The 22300-nt window shown below is 43.6% G+C and overlaps 1 protein-coding gene across 1 annotated transcript in view; it reads left to right on the forward strand.

Annotated features, from left to right (window-relative positions):
- The window catches only part of USP47 (ubiquitin specific peptidase 47), a 3572488-nt gene that overhangs the window by 1561407 nt on the left and 1988781 nt on the right, over nt 1-22300 (forward strand). The window contains exon 15 of the mRNA XM_044082726.1: nt 10906-11073. Coding sequence (XP_043938661.1) covers nt 10906-11073 — 168 coding nt within the window. The remainder of the gene's footprint in view (nt 1-10905; nt 11074-22300) is intronic.

A 22300-nucleotide genomic window follows, 5' to 3' on the forward strand; every position in this document is an offset into this window, starting at 1 on the left:
TACCCAAACTCCTGGCAAGAAATCTCCCAAGACAAATGCATGCAAACAGTTATATCCAGAGGCTATTACATAACATTTTCCATTCCCCCTCCAGTAAACAAGTCCTTACCAGACATTCCACCCAGCCAAAAGGAATTTATGACACAAGAGATACTCTTGTTGCTAGAAAAAGAGAGTCATCCAAGAGGTTCCTGCAGACCAAATGGGATCCGGAACTTACTCAAGATTCTTTTTAGTTCCAAAAAAGACAGGGGACTGGAATCCATTCTAGATCTCAGCAAACTAAACAAAGCAGTGAAGAAGTCAAAGTTCTGGATGGTAACTCTGCTGTCGATATTTCCGTTTATTGGGAAAGACAGTTGAATGTGCTCAATAGATCTCCAGGATGTGTACTACCACATAAAGATGGACAAGCTATCCAGGAGACACTTGCACTTTTGGCTGGGAGCTAGTCATTACCAATTTCGAGCCATGCCCTTTGGTCTCACTACAGCCCCTAGAGTGTTCACCAAATGCATGGCACTGGTAACGGCTCACTTAAGATGTCAGGGATTCCGTGTGTTTCTATATCTAGATGACTGGTGCCTATCCACCACCACCAAGCGTCTATTACTCCAAGCGAGAGACAAAACAGAATCACTTTGCACCAGAGTAGCCATCACAGTAAACTTAAAAAAAATCTGTCTTGTCACCGTCTCAACATATTACCTTCCTAGGCGCAGAACTGGATTCAAGAAATATGACGGCAAAACTTACCCCAAACAGAATACAGTCCCTTCATCAGCAAATCAGGATTCTGATGTCAAAAAAGAAAGTTCAGGCCAGATATGTACTGCAGGTTCTGGGCACCATGGCAGCAGCTATTCTTTTAGTTCCCCTAGCACGACTTCACATGAGGGTTCTGCAGTGGGTGCTATTTGCTCAGTGGTCAGTGCAGAATATTCCTCTTTCACATCAGGTTATTATCACGGATTCTTGTAGAAAAGGTCTTCTTTGATGGCCGCAGACGGACCAGTTGTGTCAGGGACGACCCCTTGTCCTTCCTCAACCCAATGCAGTACTGACCACGGACGCTTCCCAGATCTGGTGGGGGGGGCATTATCTGGGAATGGCAGTCCAAGGCCTATGGCAAGAGTACGAAACCCACTTGCACATCAGCGTTCTGGAGATGAGAGCAGTGCTCTATGCATTGCAGGCATTTCTGGACTCTCTACCGACAGGGACGGTTGCAATTCAGGCAGACAACATGTTAGTAGTGTGGTACATAAACAAGCAGGAAGGAACCAAATCCTACCCACTATGTCGGGAGGCACAACGAGTTTGACAATGGGCAGTCGCTTCTCAGCGCTTTCTGATAGCAACGCACATCCCGGGGAAATCCAACGTGATAGCGGACAAACTCAGCACAGCTGTTCTGTTGCCTCACGAGTGGTCCCTGAAAACAGTGTGTGTGGAAGAGATTTTCCAAAAATGGGACCAGCTTTGCTGCAACCTTTTCGCCATTGCCCTGAATGCCAAATGTAGCAACTACTTTGTCCTCATTCCTTCTCTTTGGAAGTCACCAAGGGATGCACTGGTTCATGATTGACCCCCGGGACTACCCTATGCCTTTCCCCCATTCCCTTTAATACCCAAAGTACTTCAGAAAGTCAGCATGTTGAAAAGCATGATGATTCTCATTACATCTTATCGGCCTCGATAAGTTTGGCTCCCCTTTCTCTGGACCTATTTGCTGGAGGAACCGTGGATTCCGGACCCAGTTCCAGACCTTTTGACTCCCTCATCAGGTGCATTCCATCCATCCATACAAACCCTCTAGCTGATAGCATGGCTGCTTCAATTCCACGCTTAGCCAGGTGTTACTCTTTTTCTCCTGCAGTGAGTCATATTCTTACCTCTTCCCATAAACCGTCCATGAGGAGATTGTATGCCAGTAAGTGGAAAAGATTTTCATGCTGGGCTGTGGGACAGAACATAGAGCCTTTTACAGCTCCTATTACTGCTATCCTGGAGTTTCTTTCCAAACTCTTTGATGAAGGAGCTGCAGTGGCGACAGTCAGAGTTCATTTGGCAGCCATTTCTAATTTCCATACTGGGGAATTGGGTGCTCCCATTATGTCTCATAGGTTATTTAAAGCTTTCCTTTAAGGCACTTTTTTTACTCAGACCCCCGATCAGAGAGCCCCCAACCTCTTGGGACCTAAGTCTTGTGTTAAACTCATTGATTTCACCACCCTTTGAACCTGCATCATCTTGTGATTTGAAGTTTTTGTCGTGGAAGACTTTTTTTTAGTAGCTATAACCTCTGCCAGATGGGTATCGGAATTACAAGCTCTTTCTATTAATTTCCCTTATATAATTTTCCACAAGGCTAGGGTATCCTTGAGAACTAATCCATTGTTCCTTCCAAAAGTCTGTTCGCAGAATAATATAAACCAATCCATTGAATTGCCTGTGTTTTTCCAAACTACATCGACAAGGCAGAATATAGTTTGCACCAGCTGGATGTACATAGGCAGCTACGCTTTTACTTGCATAGAACAAATGGCCTCAGGAAGTCCGACCAGCTTTTTTGTCCTTTTCTGATAAAAAGAAAGGGTTACCAGTTTCCAAAGTAACCTTGTCAAAATGGCTGACTGTTTGCATTTCTTTCTCTTACAGTAAGGATAATAGACAACTGCCTGGGAAGATAAAGGGGCATTCCACAAGAGCAGTCTCTACGTCCTTGGCCTTTCAGGCCAAACTTCTTATAGACTATTTGTGCAGCTGCCACATGGGTGAGACCTTATACCTTTATCACTCATTCCAAATTAGATGTGGCCTCCTGGAACAGGTCTTCTTTTGGATCCACTGTATTAAAGAGTATTTTCTCCTGAGCCACCGGCTGTTCCAACCTGCAAGAATTATGGCGAGATAGAACAACATAACATTAAGAAGCTATGTACTTACCATGACATTCTATTTTTGTTGCCCATCTTACCTACATTCTTGCATTCCACCCTCCTACCCCCATCCTGCGTTCCTGGAGGAATAGGTGGACAAGTCTATTCTTATGTCCATAGTTATGATGATTTGGAGTCTCGGGTTTTTTTTTGTCTCATACCAAACATCTGTACTTGGATATAAATATATTTTCTGCTCTATTTTTTGTGTTAGTCTAATCTTTTTCTTGCAAACAAGATCTGGGGATGTAGCCCAGTGCATCATGGGAAGGGGGTTAGCCTTGAGCCAGTGGAAACTCTCGAGCTTTAGTATTCAGCGGAGTCGGAGCCTTGAACAGCTCCGTACCCAACCTGCAAGAATATAGGCAAGATGGACAACAAACATAGAACTTTATGGTAAGTACATGACTGCTTATTATTTCCCGGAAGTAATATTTAAGTATAGGGAGTAGTATAATGTAACTAAGCTGTCACATGATTGGAGAAAGGGGATTTAACCAATAGGGATGACTGCAAGTAAGAGTACAGAACAGACACAAGAGGGGGTAGGAATTTACTTGAGAAAATTAGCAAAAGAACCAAACCAAGCTATTGAGAACAGATAACGGGGGAGGGAAGGTTAATGGAGTGGGATGAGGTCAAGCAGAAGTTTGGACTGCAGGAGAGAGACAGCCTTCCATAGCAGGGACTGATAACAGCATATAGGCAAAGAGTAAGGGCTTTGCCAAGTGAAAGAGCATCTGTGGTAAAATTTTTTGTTAAGGTTGTATCAAGAGAAGAAGCAACTGTTAAAAGGATAATTAGTAGACCATATAAAATACTGCATGGTAATTATAAGAATCAATAAGAGGAGGTTGAAAAAGGTTGGGAAGAGAGACAGGAAAGGCATTTTACCAAGGAACAATGGAAAGACATCTGCATGGCTTACAAGTCCTGAAGGTTTAGGATTTTTGCTTGGAAGTGTTTGTATGGATATTTGTGTATCCTCAGTAAATGTTGGAGATTATTTCCTTTGGTAGATAGTAAGTGTTGGATGTGTGATAGGAAAGAGCTAATTGAGAGTATGTTCTGAGAATGTAACAAGTTGGCAGATTTTAAAAATTCAGTAGAGTGTTTTTTAAGAAATGTTGGGAGGAGCAACTCATTTTAACTTTGGAAATTATTTGTTTGAGCTGGGGCATAGGCACTGAATTGCCTAGGCATAGTAAGGACTTACTAGGTTTAATGCTACTGGCTGCCAATAAAGCAGTTGCTAGAAAATGGAAATCAAAATCTAAACCAGCTCTTAGCTGAAGTACTGAATGTTTTAAAGGCGTGTACAGTAAGTATATTTAAACTAACAAATGTGATGGAAAGACTTCCCAGCTCCCAATCTTCATTTTTGTCTTTTTATCCATTTGAAGGATGAGCAGTCTAATAATACTGATAATGTGTATACCATATATCAGGTTTTGTGATTTTGGGTGATGGTATGATGTTAAGTTGTCCATCTTGCCTTCATTCTTGCTGGTTGGGTTTGGAGCCGATCCTTGGCTCCGACTCGGCCATCTTCTAAAGCTCGAGAGCTATTTACTGGCTCGAGGCCTCCCCATATCCCACAGTGCCTGGCGCTAGATCCCCAGATCTCGTTTGCCGCTTCTGCTACGAGGTTGCTTTTGCTGGCTCAGTTCGTATTTTTGTCTTTTGATAGGTTTTATATAAAAAATTTTTCATATAAATAGTTAGCGTTTAGTTCTTATTATAGTAGTTTAGTACTTTTTGTCTCTGTGTAGTTTTAGATCTATCCCATCCCCTTAGAAAACTCGTTTTTACTGTTTGAGAGTCCCCCCCCCCCTTTTTCTCTCTTCAAGGTAGCTGTTTTAGTTAGAGGCTAACCCTTGTTCTCTAAAATACCTTTTATAGTGTTTTCAGGTAGAAATAGTTGTAGTACTTTACTTTTTTATAGTATATATATATTATAGGTATAGTGTGTGTGTGTGTTGTTAAGGTGTGGTAACGTTTTTTTTTTTTTTGTGTGTGTACGGTTTTGTGTCTACTGTTGTACTGTTGGCCTTTTTTTCCTGTGATTTTTTTCTTTTTACAGGATGTCCAAAGATACTAAGGTATTGGGATTCAAGAAGTGTGACTCATGCTGTCAGAAAATGTCTCTGACAGATGGTCACACTTCTTGTGTCTACTGCTTGGGGACTCTTGTTCGGTGTGTCACGCCTTTAGTCCAAGAGTCCTGCAGGAGCGTAGGAATAAGTTAATCCTTAGAGGATTACTAAAACCTGAAGGGTCACCTGCTAAGACTCAGCCAGGGAAACCCTCCAAGCCATCGAAGCCGTCTGCTCCCAGCTCGGAGCCGTTGTCGGGTGTGGCGTCTGCTTCGACTTCAGTTCCAGCCAGAACCGAAGTACCTGCCTCTCAGTCAGCTCTGATCCTGGTGTCGGAACCTTCAGGGAGCCGAAAGCGTTCTAGGTCCCCATCCCTAGAGTCGATTCGCTCGGCTCCGGGGTCACCTCTGTTACAGTGGGAGCGAAGTCACCGATCTCACTCTTCTCGGTCTTCGAGACTGTCTGACCATGACTTGGAGAGAGTGGTGAGCAGACTTCTGAAATCGCAGGCCCTGGCTAAAATGCTATCCAGCCCCCCTCATCAGGGTTCGGCTCTGCTCGTCTCTGCAGTAGTTCCTCCTTCGACTCACACCTTGAGTTCAGAGCCGGAGCTGGTTGGGGTACGGATCGTGGAACCGTCGGCGCCGATACCTACCCTTTCGTTTCCTTCGGCTCCGATCACTTCCATGGCGCCATCCTTGGAGGGATCTGGGTGCCAAGACTCCCTCATTGGTTCCGAGAGGGCGAGTGGCATCAGACCCTTGTCCGACCCCGTTCTCCCTCTCGGAGCTTCGGCGCAGGTGTGCTCAGCTCCTACATCGGCCTCAGAGCCATCCCTCTCTCTGCCGGGGAGGGTTCCGGTCTCTTCGGAGCCTGAGCCTTCTTCTCTGCCGGGAAGGTGTGCCTTCGAGGTCATGAGGAGTGTGCTGGCCCCTCAGTCAGCCCCACAATCAGCCTCTTCGGCTCCTCCCCCCATGGTGCCTGTGTCTGCTTCTGCCCCTCCTCCAGACCCCAAGCGAGGAGAACAAGTGCTCCAGGTCGCCCCAGTGGGCACGTCCTACTCTTCCGAGGCCTCCCCTGATCATTCAGAGGAGCCCCCTCGAAAGAGGAAATGTAAGAGGAAGCATGTTGACTCCCCTGAGTCTGTCACTTCGGATACAGACTTAGAGGATTCGGAAGGGTCCCTGATGTCCCCCTCTGAAGATGTCTCCTTCTCAGACATCCTTGAGATGCTTAGGCAGAGGGGGAACTGGACTACCCTTAACCCTTCTGAGGATGAGTTGGTATATCTGGATGCGTTTGGTTCTTGCCCCTCCATCTCCTGGGTGTCTCCACTTTTCAATTCACTGATGGCAGTGGTGGCTCGAAAGGCCTGGTCAACCCCAGACACAGTGGAACCAACTCCCCGAAGGCCCACGAAATTCATCACAGCACCACAAGACAAGCAATTTTTGACAAGGGGTGTCCCTATTGATGCTATGGTGGTAGCAACGGCCACAAAAAAGGAGTTGGCTGAGACTTCTTTGTCTGTCCATTCCCCTAATAAGGAGTCTAGGATGATGGACAGATACGGGAAGCGGATGTTTTCCTCAGCGACCTTTTCCATGCGGTCGATTAACTATTTGTGCCAATTTACATGCCTTCAAAGGGATCTCCTTAAGGAACTAGGAGATACCCTTCAAGATCCATCAGCTGCAGGGGCCCAGGATAAGATTACCTCCCAGCTGGCGACTCTTAATTCGATAGTGAACTCCTCCATGCGGCTCATTTCTTATGCGGCCGATGAGGCGAGTAGAGCCGCAGGCACAGGTATGGCCTTGAGAAGGCACGCTTGGATGTGGTTATGTAACTTTGCGGACCCCTTTAAGGCATCTTTCACCAATACCCCTTTTGATGGTTCTGCTCTTTTTGGACCACAGGTGAAGGATACCCTTACCAGGTGTGAGCAGGAAGGCAAGACTTTCTCTGTTGTGGGAGTCCGTTTTTCCACTCCTTCTAGACCATACCCCAAAGGTCAGAAAAGTGGCAAAATGTGGTTCCGGAAACCCCAGGGAGCCGTGCTTGACACACGTGGTGAGTTTCCCTCCAGGGGCAGAGGAGGGAACAACAATAGATGCCACCCTCGAGGCAGAGGGGGCCCGCAAAATCAGGGCAGCAGAGATTCCTTCTCTGACAAGCTCTTCCAGCATCCCTGAGGGGCTGCCCGGCTGCCCGCCTTCGGAGGCAGTTGGAGGAAGATTATCGCTGTACCCAAAAGCCTGGCAAGACATAACTCAAGACAGATGGGTACAGTTTATCATATCTGGAGGTTACAGAATTCCCTTCATTCATACCCCCTTAAGGTCAAACAAATTCCTTCCAGATGTTCCACCCAGTCTAAGGGAACAAGCAGTCCAAGAGATCTCAAAACTGCTACAAAAAAGAGCCATCCAACGAGTCCCAGCAGACCAGCAAGGATCCGGAATTTACTCAAGGTTCTTTTTGGTACCAAAAAAGACAGGGGACTGGAGACCCATTTTGGATCTCAGCAGACTAAACAGGTCTGTACAAAGAACGAAGTTCCGGATGGTCACACTATTCTACCCTTTTTGGGTCAGGACAATTGGATGTGCTCCATAGATCTTCAAGATGCGTACTACCATATCAAAATGGACAGGCGCTCCAGAAGATTCCTCCACTTCCGGCCGGGAGCCAGTCATTATCAGTTTCGAGCTCTGCCCTTTGGTCTCACCACAGCCCCCAGGGTGTTCACCAAATGTTTGGCAGTAGTTACCTCTCACCTGAGATGGCAAGGATTCCAGGTGTTTCCCTATCTAGACTGGCTCCTTACTGCTACCACCAGACATAAGCTGCTACGAGCCAGGAACTACACCATCCAAACTTGCTCCAAGCTAGGTATCACAATAAATTTCAAAAAGTCTGCATTGTCACCTTGTCAGTCTATAACCTTTATAGGCGCAAGTTTAAGTATAAAAGACATGTCAGCGAGACTTCCGTTACACAGAGTATTAGATATTCGCTGACATGTACAGGTGTTATTAGGATGCAAGAAAATTCAGGCCAGATTCATCCTAAAGACATTGGGCCTCATGGCAGCAGCGATCATACTAGTCCCCCTGGCTCGTTTTCATGTGAGGATTCTTCAGTGGTTGCTTTTCACCCAATGGTCATTTCTACAACTTCCAATATCTCACATGATTATGATTACACAGACATGCAAAGACCAGCTTGCTTGGTGGATGGTTTCCCCGTCAGTACCCCAGGGCAGACCATTTGTTCTTCCTCCTCCAGTAGCCACGGTGACCACGGATGCCTCCCTGATCGGGTGGGGGGGTCATTTTCAGGGCAGAACAGTCCATGGCACATGGCAACCCCACGAGTACCATCTGCATATCAATGTCTTGGAGATGAGAGCTGTGCTTTTAGCGTTGCAAATTCTTCAGAACTCTCTTCCCACCGGGACCATTGCAATTCAGACAGACAATATGTTGGTAGTGTGGTACATCAACAAGCAGGGCGGAACCAAGTCCTACACCCTATGTCGAGAAGCACTCTGACTCTGGCAATGGGCGATCTCTTCCCAGCGGTTTCTGATAGCAACGCACATCCCTGGGAAGTCCAGCGTTAAAGCGGACAGGCTGAGCAGAACAATTCTCATGCCTCACGAGTGGTCTCTCAGTCAGACAGTGGCAGACCAAATCTTACGCAAATGGGGTCAGCCTTGCTGCGACCTTTTTGCCACCCCCTTCAACAGCAAGTGCGACAGTTTCTTTTCTCTCCTCTCTCTTCCTGGATACCCTCCCAGAGACGCTCTAATCCACGATTGGCCTCAGGGACTTCTTTATGCATTCCCTCTATTTCCCCTGATTCCCAAACTAATACAGAAAGCTACTGCGCTGGGATGCAAGATGATCCTCATTGCCCCCTACTGGCCTCGACAAATTTGGTTTCCGTTCCTGCCTCATCACCTCCTGGAGCAGCCCTGGACCCTGGACCCAGTACCAGACCTCCTGATCCATCAGTCGGGCGGGCTGCACCAATCCCTGCAATCTCTCAACCTCACTGCTTGGTTGCTCCACTGCCAACCTTAGCCAGGCTTCCGGACATTACCCAATCGGTGCTTGAAATCATCTTATCTTTGCGCAAATCTACCACCAGAAAAACTTATGCTAGTAAGTGGAAACGTTTCTCTTGCTGGGCAGAGTCTAAAAACATAGATCTCTTTTCAGCCCTGGTCCACCACGTTTTAGATTTCTTAGCGGAACTTTTTCAGGCTGGGTCCTCTTCTGCCACCATTAGAGTTCAGTTAGCTGCAATTTCAAATTTTCATACAGGCCTATCTGAAACTAGTATCATGTCCCATAAGCTTTGCAAAGATTTTCTCAAAGGGACTACTTTGCTCAGGCCCCCAGTAAGAGATCCCCCGCCTCTGTGGGATCTTAATTTGATCTTAGCTTCCCTAATATTGCCCCCTTTGAACCTGCAGCTTCATGTTCCTTAAAGTTTCTTTCTTGGAAAACCCTCTTTCTTGTGGCAATTACCTCAACCAGAAGAGTTTCCGAACTCCAGGCCCTTTGTGTTCGCCCTCCTTATTTAGTTTTCCATAATGACAGAGTTTCGCTCAGGACTAATCCCTCCTTCCTTCCTAAGGTACTGAGAGTAATTTGAATCAGTCCATTGATCTTCTGGTCTTCTTCCCAAATTATTCCATCAAAGCTGAACATAAATTACATCAGTTGGATGTTCATAGACAATTACGTTTCTACTTGCATAGGACTAAACAAATTAGAAAATCAGATCAGCTCTTCCTGTCCTATGCTGAAGGTAAACAAGGTCTAAAAGTGTCTAAAGTAACTCTATCTAGGTGGTTGACTTCTATTATTACTTTGATTTATCAGTTGAGGAACAAACAGCTTCCTGCTAAACCAAAAGGCCACTCTACTAGGGCTTTAGCTACTTCTGTAGCTTTTCAGGCAAGATTACCAGTGGAAGCCATTTGTGCGGCAGCTACATGAGCCACTCTCCATACATTTATTTCTCATTATAAGTTGGATGTGGCCTCTAGGAGCAGAGCTGATTTTGGTTCCACTGTGCTGAAGAGTCTGTTCCGATGAACCACCCAGGACTGAGGTGCTAGGGACGCTGTCCCAACCAGCAAGAATGAAGGCGAGATAGACAACTTAACATTAAGAAGTTATGTACCTACCATAACGTTCCATGTTAGTTGTCTTCTTCGCGACTTCTTTCTTGCGTCCCACCCTCTGTCCCCCTATCCTAATAGACAGAGAAGAGTTGTCCTCTGAGTTCCTTTTAGCTGTCTGGGTCTTGTCTGGTTTGTTCCCTCAACCTTTTAGCTCTGTAGCTAAACTTATGCTGTTAGGACAGGTGTCCTTATATTTGTTTGTAGTTAGGTCTACCAAACAAGATCTGGGGATCTAGCACCAGGCATTGTGGGATATGGGGAGGCCTCGTTCCAGTAAATAGCTCTCGAGCTTTAGAAGATGGCTGAGTTGGAGCCGAGGATCGGCTCCGAACCCAACCAGCAAGAAAGAAGGCGAGAAGAAGACAACTAACATGGAACTTTATGGTAGGTACATAACTTCTTTTTTTTCAAAGCCATGGAGGTTTTACATTGTGGAAGTATTCAATTTGCCTAAACTCTATTTTTTCTCCCCCCCCCTATAAAAAATGTGCTTACTGGTATTCAGGTTTATCACTCTCTGCTGACTCCCCTTGCAATGTAAGAAGCAACAAATGGGTGATTGATAGTAAAGCTCTGTTTTGTTACTGTTCTTTTCATATAATCAAATGATCTTGTGTTTTTTTGTATATGTAGTAAATACATATTTTTTTTCTTGTTGCTAAAGAAATCACCCCAAACAGAAAGTTGCACAGACAGTGGAGCAGAAAATGAAGGCAGTTGTCATAGTGATCAGCTGAGTAACGATTTTTCCAATGATGATGGTGTTGATGAAGGAATATGTCTTGATACCAGCAACAGCACAGACAGAGCATGCAAGTCAAACACTGAAAAGGTACGGTGTTACTGTACTCTCTAAGGTGAATTATTCATTGTCATTTCAATTCTGTGATGATTACTGTTCAGTATTGCAGATATCCTTTTGTCTTTCTGTGAATGGTGTTAAAGTTGTAGCAGACATGCCTTTTGTCTAATAAGAGAAGGTAGCAGCGTTGGGTACTGTGAAATATTTATATTTACTTCATGTGATATTTTACTGAAGAAAGTACAATGAAGTGGCTATTTATTTATTTATTGCTTTAGTGACATTTGTCTAGCGTGAAAGTCTGACTTGGGCACAGGTGCCCTTTTTCAGGAGGGATGTGGGGAGAAAAAGCTCCAAGAGTTTTTAATTGAAAAACAGATTGGCTTATTTTCAGAAAGGAAGAAAGTGAAAACGAAAGTCTATTTTCTGTTAAACATAGGCAATCTGGAGACTGCAGAGTTTACTTTTTTATTATAATGCTAAAATGGCTTTGGAATGAGGATAAGCTGCATGAGCCTATTCCAGTTTGGACTCCACTTGTCTTACATACACTACTTTTCATGTCATGTATGGAGTCTGATTTGCCCATTTAGGGACCTCATTTTGTGCTATTATTTTTTCTCTTCCTTCATATTTTATTTTCCTGGCATTTTTTCTCAGATAGTACCCTACACCATATTTCTTAGTACCTAAAACCAACTCAACTTGTTTACTTCTGTCTTATTATCTCTTGTAATCATTGTTTGCATGAATTTTAGCTGGATGGTTGGTATTGTTCTCTTTTTATTTGTATTTGTTAACATAACTTGTATTTCTGGAGCTTTTCTCCCCAGGCCTCCACTGAAAATGGATATGAATCCAGTTGGACTTTCCCAGTCAACAAATGTAAAACAAAATAAAAAAATAAATACATTTTAGCATCTTAGATTGTTAGACAAATCCTGTTCATTCTTTGCTTTTCCATATTACATAGCTCCTTTCATGATAAATCTGTCATGTAGCTTCAAGAACAAGAAGTTACGTACATTATAGTTTGTCGGGTCATTGTCACCTCACAGTTAGACGTTGCATGTTCGATTCTCAGTTAGAGCGTCTTCTGTGTGTCGTCATGCGTGAATGGGCGTTCCTTCATTGAAGGTTGTGCGTTAGGCCCGGCAAGCCAGCACGTAAAAATCTACTGCCAATCATTAGCGGACCAGAGTTCCACTGTGGCGACCCCTAACCGGGAAAAGCCGAAAGACAGTTTATAGTTTGTCGGGTCTATATGAAATCACCGAACACTTAAAAAAGTGAACGGTTATTGAGTAACCCTATGTAAGCGAAAGCTTACAATGTCAAAGTGTCAGAACAGGATTTTTTTTCCAAGGGAAAAGAATCGCTGTTCCAAAATAAATAAATAAATAAATAAAAATAAATTTCAAACATTACATTAAGTGAAGGGCTTTGCCCCCCCCCCCCCCACTTAAATATACCAACTTCGGGACCGCACTACAGTGCCGAAAATGGCAAAGTACCGAAGCGGCCAAGCAAATTAACAGCTGCTTCGATATTTTCTGTTTTATGACTTTTAAGTTCAACCAAGACGCATTCGAAAGAATGCATCTTCGGTCTTCTAATATAGACCCTAGTTTGTCATTAGGTGACATATGCCAAAGGACTGTTTAATTTCCAAAATCAGAATAATTTGAGATATGTTGCTTACTGCTGTATTCAAGCTGTGTAATGTCATGTGAAATTATTTGTATATCCAGAAGTTTCTAGACAAATTTAATTTAACATTTGCACGTGTGTGTGTGTGTGTGCGCGCGCGCGCTTGTGTTCCATTTTGTATTAAGATCTTTGTATTCCTATTTGTATGCATTTAATTTTTTGTGGTATCTTGTTGCATGAATTAATCATCTGAGCCTTTTCAGTTACAAATACGGCTCAGAACAAATGAAGACTGCAGTGTAACGTACATGAATGGTTAGTTGGTGGCATGCACAGAGAGGCAATAATGGTACACTTGTAAAATAGTAAGCTGTTCTCAGGGTAGTTTTTGCATGTTGCACTCTACTGATTAAACTTTTTTGGCTACAGTCTTCTTGCAGTTGCACTCATGGAGTGCCAAAATGTTTAGGCGAGTTTTGCACTTTACAGACCTCACATTCGCATTCACATCTTGGTGATCTTCATTTGCATTTGCAGCTGTACTGAAAGGGCATATTAAGAAGATACTCATTTTATTTGAAAAGCTGGCCCTTACCCTGGGCACATAAGATAGTGAGACACTGCACCCATTTGCTAAGTCTGACATGGGCTAGGAAAGAGAATTGAATGGTCTTGACTGTAGGATGTATCATTCATGACTGTCTGTCTCTGCTTAAGAATAATCAGCCTAGGAGGCACAGTGAAAAGAGCTGCCTTTTTTCGACTGATAGTCTACCAGTATTTTCCAGTGTTGCACTTTGATAACTGTGCTCTAGGTGAGAAAATAAGCACTGGATACATTTAATGTCATTTGTTTTTGAGAGGCTAAAGGCATCACGGCAGCCATATCCAGACACCTGAGTGCTTGAAAAATTCTGCATTTTCTATTTTGACCTTATTTTTTTCTGACAGAGGACACATCTATGTATGGTTGTCACAGCAAAAACTATAGTCTCTTTTTCAAAATGTTTGTATAAGGCATTGTGGCAAAAGATCTGGATCGTCTAGAAATCATTCTCAGGATTTTATTTAACATTTTGTGTGACGATAAAGTACAGTTATTAATGAGAGTATTGGCATATTGTTTTAGTAAGATGACCTCTGTGGCAAAAGGTGCATTTTTGATGGAGTGAAAATGAAAAACGGGGAGGGGATATTAGTGTTCATTGTGGCACGTGTTAATTATATCAGAATTAATTACTTTGCCAAATCCCTGACAGTAGTACTGAAAAGCTTTTACTCCAAATGGTTTGTGAATCTGATACTGAGGATCAAAAATCTTAATGGTAAGTGTTAGGGTAGTATGATGTGACCCACTGGTAGAAGGTTTGCATTGTATCGCTAATGACCACCCCTGTAGTTTAAAGCCCACTATCCATGTTTGTGTTTATGAAATTGTTAATTAATAAGGCCACTTTCATTGTGCTGTGATCGTAACATATGAATTTGATAAAGAATACAATATTTGACTATTCTTTAAGGTGATCATTGAGAAATTTCCCCAAAACCATGGGAAGGTTGGTCAAATTATATTTATTCTTAGGTATGTAATGGTTTGCACCATTGAAAATCTTGATTAATGTGTGATTTTTTTTTTAATACCGATGAGGATAATCACTGAACATGTATACTTTTATGCCTGTGTTCTACCTATAATATAGCCACTAAAACAGGTCTAGCAAATGATTATCCGCAGAACCAGTCTTAGGAGTGCACCAACAGGTCTTACCCAGATGACCAGAATTTCTTCTTAGCTCCATTCCATAAGGAGTAATAAGTTGACTTATAGAACAAGAAATGAGTAGGTGTGAAATACAACTGGATAAAGTCTAAGGCGATTTTACCTTAAGCAGCCAGATGCACCATCTTGGTATATGTCCTGCTGTAAATTTTCAGTATGTAAACCTGCACTGTTTGAGATGCGTCTGGCATTTGAACCTCACGTATTAGTGCTGTGAAGCAGCTTCTTAAGCATTGATGTAGCTAGAGTTTGTGCTACCCCTCCACCTCACAAAATAAAGCACAATACATATACAAAATTAAACATAGTACACATCATAGTCCAAACATAAATGAAGGAATCACCAAGAAAGTCAGAGAAATTCAAACATTTTAATAAAACTTGTATAAAAACTTGTGTACACAAAATGGGTAAGCGCTTACACAACTCAGATTTTGCTTCTTCAGACCATATAAAATAAGATAGCATTCACAAATTTAAGCTACAGATAAAAAGTCATCTGACTCAAAAACCTCCAGTCACAGTCTAGCATTCAACTAAGAACCAATCAAAATAACAGTGTATCATTCCATACAAAACATGATACAAGCATAATCATTTAAACAGACCACAAATAAATATCCTCTTATACATTCCATTTATATCATATTTGGATTAAGGATGACATTAATGGATTAGTGAAGCAGGGCCGGCCTTAGCCGAAATGGTGCCCTAGGCGAAGTAGTGCTCGGGCGCCCCTTAAGCCCCACCCACACCACAGTCATGAAACACCCCTATTTGAGCCACACCCACAGGGTCACTCCCCAAGAAAGCCACTCCAGTCATTGCCTTAAATTATTTAAATGCATAGGAAGAATAACTACATTGCAAGGTATCTTTAACTTTAACTACTTCTGCATAGTATTTTCTACTTTAAATACCAGAGCCAGATCACAGTCAAATAGGGCCCTAGGCAGGGTAATAGACTGCCCCCAGTGCAGCCGCTCCTGCAGCAACCCCATCCCCCCAGCAGCAGCCCCCTCCTCAGCCATTCCAGTGTTCCATTATTTGGTTACTTCTCACCAGTTACCATGCATGCTATTCTCTTATTTGCTTCTACAGTCATTACAGATATTGAAATAAAATAGCACAAACACAGGTAGCCATTTGCTAAACAATACAGTCTCGCAATGAAAACAGACTTAGCATAAGCAGTAAACTTCTCTGCCCTTGAAACTCACATTCATTGAAATGTGAAAAATTCATATTCATCGAAACGGCATGAAAACCCACATTCATAGAAAATGCATCTAGCCAGTGAAGAATTAAGTTTACCTTTGGGCTGTTTTCAAAACAGACTCCTTGCACACATTTTTTAGGGCCATGCATACATGTATTTGTTCTTTGATTCACCTTCCTGATTGCATTGAATTATATTCCTTGTATAATACAGCACCACTTGTTAAAAAGTGTTTTAAATTTGCAGATTTAAACATTCTTTTAATAAGCTATGAAACAAAATGTATGAACCAATAACTACCCATTTCAGAAAATTTCAACCATAAAAGGCCACTCAAGACTTCTGTCATTATAATCCACCAATATTACTCCATACTCACAATCTCTGCAGATATAAAATCATCTGATATCTAATACAAGGATGTTATGAACTCCTTGTCCCTAGATGAGATACCCTTACTTATGAGGTGGGCTATGTAATAAGCTCTCCTTACAACGGAAGCGACATGGTGGTCAAAAGTCAGGTTGCTATCAACCTGGGTACCCAAATCCCTCACAACTGATTGCGTACTTAGGACATTGTTATTAATGTGATTTGTGGGGATGTCACTCTCCCCAAAGGGGGTGATGATGCATATTTTGGTATTCAGATTGAGTCCATGTTTCTGACACCACTCATTTGTTTGCCATGGAATATTGCACATTACACTCTGCGGTCTAGGTCTGACATCTCCACTGAAGAGCTTTTTCAGCCCTCAGACAATCATTCTATTTCTCCAGGTCCCTTGAAGACATCCTGTCTGAAGGCTGATAATGTTGGAGATTTAAGAATGCCCTATGTTTTGTTCTCAGTTTTGTTTTCCTGGGCATTTCTGAAAATACGTCTATTTTTTAACAGCAATTCTCATACTTTCTGCTTCTGTAATGTTGGCAAGGACTTCTCTGTCTGATTTGCAGGTAGAGTCTATCCTGTAGGAACTTCAACTTGCAAACTCTGCAGAATTCTCTGCATCCTTAAATGACTTCTTTACATTCATCTGGCAAAATAGATCTGCCCCTGTCTCTCCCATGTCTGTCTAACTTTATAACTTACTACATTCATTTTTCCATCACCTCAAAGGGACCCTTCCATTTAGCCATATATACATATATTTTTCAGTAGATATCTCCAGCACTAGCACTTTTCTCCTGGGTTAAATTCTCTAAGAACATTCTTTTTATAAAACTGTTCTATTTCCTGGGATCTCTGTATATGCTTTCTTATTGTGTACATCATTGTGTTTAAACTATCCTGCAAGCTAAAAGTGTTCTATTGCACTTTAGAAAGAAGAATGGTGTCTTTCCTCCTTACCGAATTTCCTTGGCAATGACAGGCAGCTTCCTCAGATGCCTACTATACAGAAGGGCAGATGGGGAAACCCAGTGGAAGCTTGTGGAAGTTATATGATTGCAGTACGTAGGCTGATTTCAACTTTGACTTTAAAACACTAACAGAACAGATGTAGTACCCTTGCCATAAAGGGACTATCAAAGTCACTAAGTACCTCCTTAGGGATACTCACTATGGAGAACAACAGTTCCAATTCCCTGGCAATAAGCTTTGCATCATGGCATAGCTTCTGAAAATTGGATATCATAGTCTCTTATTGCTAATCTGTACTTACACCTGTTGCTGAATTTTACTTATGACCTCATAATGTGCATCACATTACATTCAGATTTTACTTGTATGACAGGTATTGAGATTAAGACTTTTAAATCCAGGATGGATTGCTTTTTTCCTGATATTCTGCATAAGAAGCAAAGAAGTTATGTATCTTTTTCATTATGTGTGGTTGCCATAGTTTTATCTGTTCCCATATGGCCTCCTAACAAATTACTAAAGGACAGCATCATTACTAGTGTCCTATAAAGTCTTGGTACTAGTACATGAGATAGAATGTCTTTCCTTTCTTTCTTTATTCTTTAGAATATGTCAAATTTTAAACTCAAAATAGAGGTAAGAAGTTAAAGAAACATTTTAACTATCTTCCCCTAGAACTTTAGTTATGCTCTCTCTCTTGCCCTACTTAATGAATCATTGTCCCATTGTGCCTTTTCAAAGTTTTCATGGCTTACTTGTAAGTCTTCTAAGACTTGCTTTCTTCAGTTTCTTGGCTCTATCTTGTGGAAGATATAGCCTTCTCTCAAAAACACTAGCAATACAAAGGGTAGCTCTAAACAAGTATCATTTAATGCTTTACTTCCTTGGCTACAAGTACAGGCATCTTGAATGCTCTCTTTATTTATACATTGGTCTCTCTCTACATCAGGAGAATGGGATGATATCCTCTATCTTTCCATTTCTTCCCTATGTTGCCCCCCACTCCAATGTGGTTTTCATTATTCATTTTTTTTTCCTCACAGATTCCTGCTTCTGGAGTCCACCTTTCAGTAACATTATATGCTTTACAATGGCACATATCAACTCATAACTCTGCTGCTTAAAACAATTTTTGTACTGACTGTTCTGAAGGCCTCACTCAAGTGCCGGTCATTGTTTGTCTCAGTTTCTATACCAACAATTCTTGCACATCCCTGGGTTGTCTTCTGTCTTATAATATGCTGGTATGCCTTACAGATTTAGATTTCTCTTACTTAATCATTATGTTATGATTCTGATAAAAGACAGGATGCTTTTCAATGTCTCAACAACCAAATTCTTGATTCATTTGTAGTATGTTTATCAACTCCGTTCCCTGATTTTGATTCTGAAAATCTATGTGAGGGTCACTGCGTTTGTTTCTCTGGCATACTTTCTATACTGAATACATTTATCAAGTTGCCACATTCTCTCCATAGATCACCCTCCTTCCACATTTTTCATAGTACTTTAAAATGAGGAATGCCTTCTCCTAATATTAGATCATGAGTTAAGTCAAGAATCACAACCATAGGATGCAACAATTTTCTTAGAAAAGTCATAATTTCTACATATCTAAGGGGTTGCACTTTTCTGTCCTCATAAATGTATGTATCTGAACTTTGCTTATCACTAAATGTTAAGTTGTCCATCTCTCCTTCATTCTTGCTGGATGGGTTTGGAGCCGACCTCGGCTCCGACTCGGCCACTCTAAAAGCTCGAGAGTTGGTTCCACCGGCTCGAGGCTCCCCTTATATCCCACAATGCTAGGCGGTATTACCTCAGATCTCGTTTGCCGCTACAGCGATCGAGGTGTTTGGTTTCTACCGGCTTCAGGTTAGTTATTATAGAGTAATCTATAGTCTATTTAAACCCCTTTAATTTAACCTATTATAGTTATTTCCCTTAAATTAGTGGATTTAGACCCTTTTCCTTCTGTTTTTCCACCTTTTTTTCCACAAAGAACTTATAAGTTCTTCCCATAGGCCTTCGGGCCCTTCCATCCCCTTAGTGGAGTGTGTGTTTTTTGTTAGGGATCTAGAAAAACTTGTGTAAAGTGTAATTTTTTCTAGTTAAACTTGTGTAAAGTGTAATCAGTGTGTTTGAGTGTGTGTGTGGTTACACTTTCCTTGACAATGTCTAAGGACTCGAAGGTCTCAGGCTTCAAGAAGTGTGACTCGTGCTGTCAGAAAATGTCTCTGACAGACGGTCACACTTCTTGTGTGTACTGCCTGGGACCTTTACACCTGCAGGACTCTTGTGCTGTATGCCATGGCTTCAGCCCTAGAGTCCTGCAGGAAAGAAAAAATAAACTCATTTTAAGAGGTTTGCTTAAGCCTGAGGGTTCCCTTACTGCTACTTCGGGCAAACCCTCTAAGGCTTCTAGGTCCTCGACTCCAGCTTCTGAGTTGAGGCCTAAGGCTTCGAAACCTCCTGCTACATCGGCTCCGGCTGGAGCCGATGAGTCTCAGACTGCAGCTTCTGTGGTTTCCTCGGCTCCGGCTGGAGCCAAGGCATTGGAAATTCCTGTGTCAGCTCCGATCAGACCATCGGAGCCGACATCTAGAAAGAGGTCTAGGTCACCGTCCCTTGGCTCCGTTCATTCGGCTCCAGCATCTCCCTTGCTGTCTGAACGGAGCCATAGATCTCACTCCTCTAGGTCATCGAGGCTTTCGGATCATGACCTTCAGAGGGTAGTGAGTCGACTTCTTAAGTCTGAGGCACTGGGCCAAATGCTTCAGAGCCCGACTCATCAGTCGATGCTTGACCCTGTCCCTCAAAATGTTCCTCCTCCGACTCCCTTGAGCTCGGAGCCGGGGCGTTTCAGAACAGAGACTGTGGTAGCGTCGGAGCCGATACAATTGTCTTCGGCTCCGTCGTCGGCTCCGATTTCTTCCTTGGAAGAATCTCGGCGCCTGACTTCCCTCGTCGGCTCCGATGGGGTGAGTGGCATCGGACCCTTGTCCGGCCCCGCTCTCCCTCTCGGTGCCTCGGCGCTGGTGAGTTCGGCTCCGACATCGGCCTCGGAGCCATCACTGTCGGTGCCGAGGGGGGTTCTCAGCTTTTCGGAGCGGGGACCTCTGGCTCTGCCTGACAGGGGTGCGTTCGAGGTCATGCGGAGTGTGTTGGAACCTTGTTCAACTCCACAGTCTGCTCCGTCCGCCCCTCCCTCTTCGGTGCCTCAGGTTATGTCTACTCACTCCCTCATCCCAGACCGCAGAGAGCCAGCTTCTCAAGAATCCCCTGTGGGGATCTCATCCTCATCCAAGGCCTCTCCTGAATTGGCAGGGGAGCCCCCTAGGAAGAGAAAGTGTAAGAGGAAGCACATAGACTCACCTGAGTCTGTCACCTCTGACACAGATTTAGAGGATTCTGAGGGTTCCCCCTGTTCCCCTTCTGAAGATGTCTCATTTGCAGACATTCTAGAAATCCTGAAACAGAGGGGAAATTGGCCAGCCCTTAACCCTTCGGAGGATGAATCTGTGTATCTTGAGGCGTTTGGCTCTCGCCCTTCCACCTCCTGGGTGCCCCGCCCCTTTGACCCCCTCATGCAGGTGGTAGCAAAAAAGGCTTGGCCGGCTCCTGACTCAGTGGACCCCACCCCCAGGAGACCTTCAAAGTTTATCACAGCACCAACAGATAAACAATTTTTGACCAAGGGAGTTTCTGTGGATGCTATGGTGGTAGCTGCTGCCACTAAGAAGGAACTAGCTGATCCTTCGGTGCCTGTCCATCCTCCTAACAAGGAATCTAGGTCTATGGACAGGTACGGGAAGCGGATGTTTTCATCAGCGACCTTTGCTATGCGTTCGCTGAACTACCTATGCCATTTCACTCGTCTTCAACGAGATTTGATCAAGGAAGCGAGTGACATGTTGAAGGATCTTACAGCTGCGGGTTTTCAGGACAAGATGAACGCTCAGCTGGCTACCCTAAATTCTATAGCTAACTCCTCCATGCGCCTCCTTTCATATGTGGCTGATGGAGCGAGCAGAGCCGCAGGGACAGGTGTTGCCTTACGCCGGCATGCCTGGATGCGGCTATGCAATTTTGCGGACCCCTTTAAAGCGTCTTTCACTAATTCCCCGTTTGATGGATCATCTCTCTTTGGTCCTCAAGTGAAAGAAACCTTGACGAGGTGCGAGACAGATGGCAAAACTCTTTCTGCCGTCGGAGTCCGTTTTTCTACTCCTTCTAGGCCTTACCCCAAAGGCCAGAAAGGTGGGAAAATGTGGTTCCACAAACAATCTCAAGGGACTTTGCCTGACGCACAGAGTCGGTTCCCCTCCAGAGGCAGAGGGGGGAACAATAATGGTAGACGTCGCCCTAGAGGCAGGGGGGGTCCGCAGAACCAGGGCAATCGAGAAACCTTTTCCGATAAGCCCTTCCAGCATCCCTGAGGTGTTGCCCGACTGTCCACCTTCGGAGGCAGTCGGGAAGATTGTCACTGTACCCAGAAGCCTGGCAATCCCTAACTCAAGACAAGTGGGTACAGTCCATCATTTCGAAGGCTATTCCATTCCGTTCTTCGTATTCCAAATCAATCAAAAATCCCTTCCAGATGTTCCACCGCTCAAAGGGATCAAGCAGCGTTGGAAATTTCAAAGTTGCTTGCAAAAGAGCCATTCAGCCAGTGCCAGCAGACCAGCAAGGATCCGGAATCTACTCCAAATTCTTTTTGGTTCCAAAGAAAACAGGGGACTGGAGACCCATTTTGGATCTCAGTATCTTGAACAAGTCGGTCAAGAAAACAAGATTTCGGATGGTCACGCTACAATCCATCCTACCCCTTTTGGGAAAGGAAAACTGAATGTGCTCTATAGACCTCCAGGATGCGTACTATCATATAAAATGAACAGGCGCTCCAGGAGATTTCTCCGCTTCGGCTGGGAACCAGTCACTTTCAATTCAGAGCCCTGCCCTTTGGTCTCACCACTGCCCCGGTGTTTACCAAATGCATGGCAGTGGTAGCTTCTCACCTGAGGCGTCAAGGATTCCAGGTGTTTCCATATTTGGACGACTGGCTCCTCACAGCTCCTACCAAGCATCTTCTTCTGATGGCCAGAGACTACACCTTTCGCATTTGTCAAAAGTTAGGCATATCAATAAATTGCGAAAAGTCTGTTTTGTCGCCTTGTCGTGCTATTACCTTCATAGGCGCAAATCTAGACACAGTCAACATGTCTGCGAGACTAACAGACCAAAGA

Source organism: Protopterus annectens, chromosome 9.part0, assembly GCF_019279795.1.
Source record: "Protopterus annectens isolate FY-2018-M chromosome 9.part0, PAN1.0, whole genome shotgun sequence".
In the NCBI taxonomy this organism is placed as follows: domain Eukaryota; kingdom Metazoa; phylum Chordata; order Ceratodontiformes; family Protopteridae; genus Protopterus; species Protopterus annectens.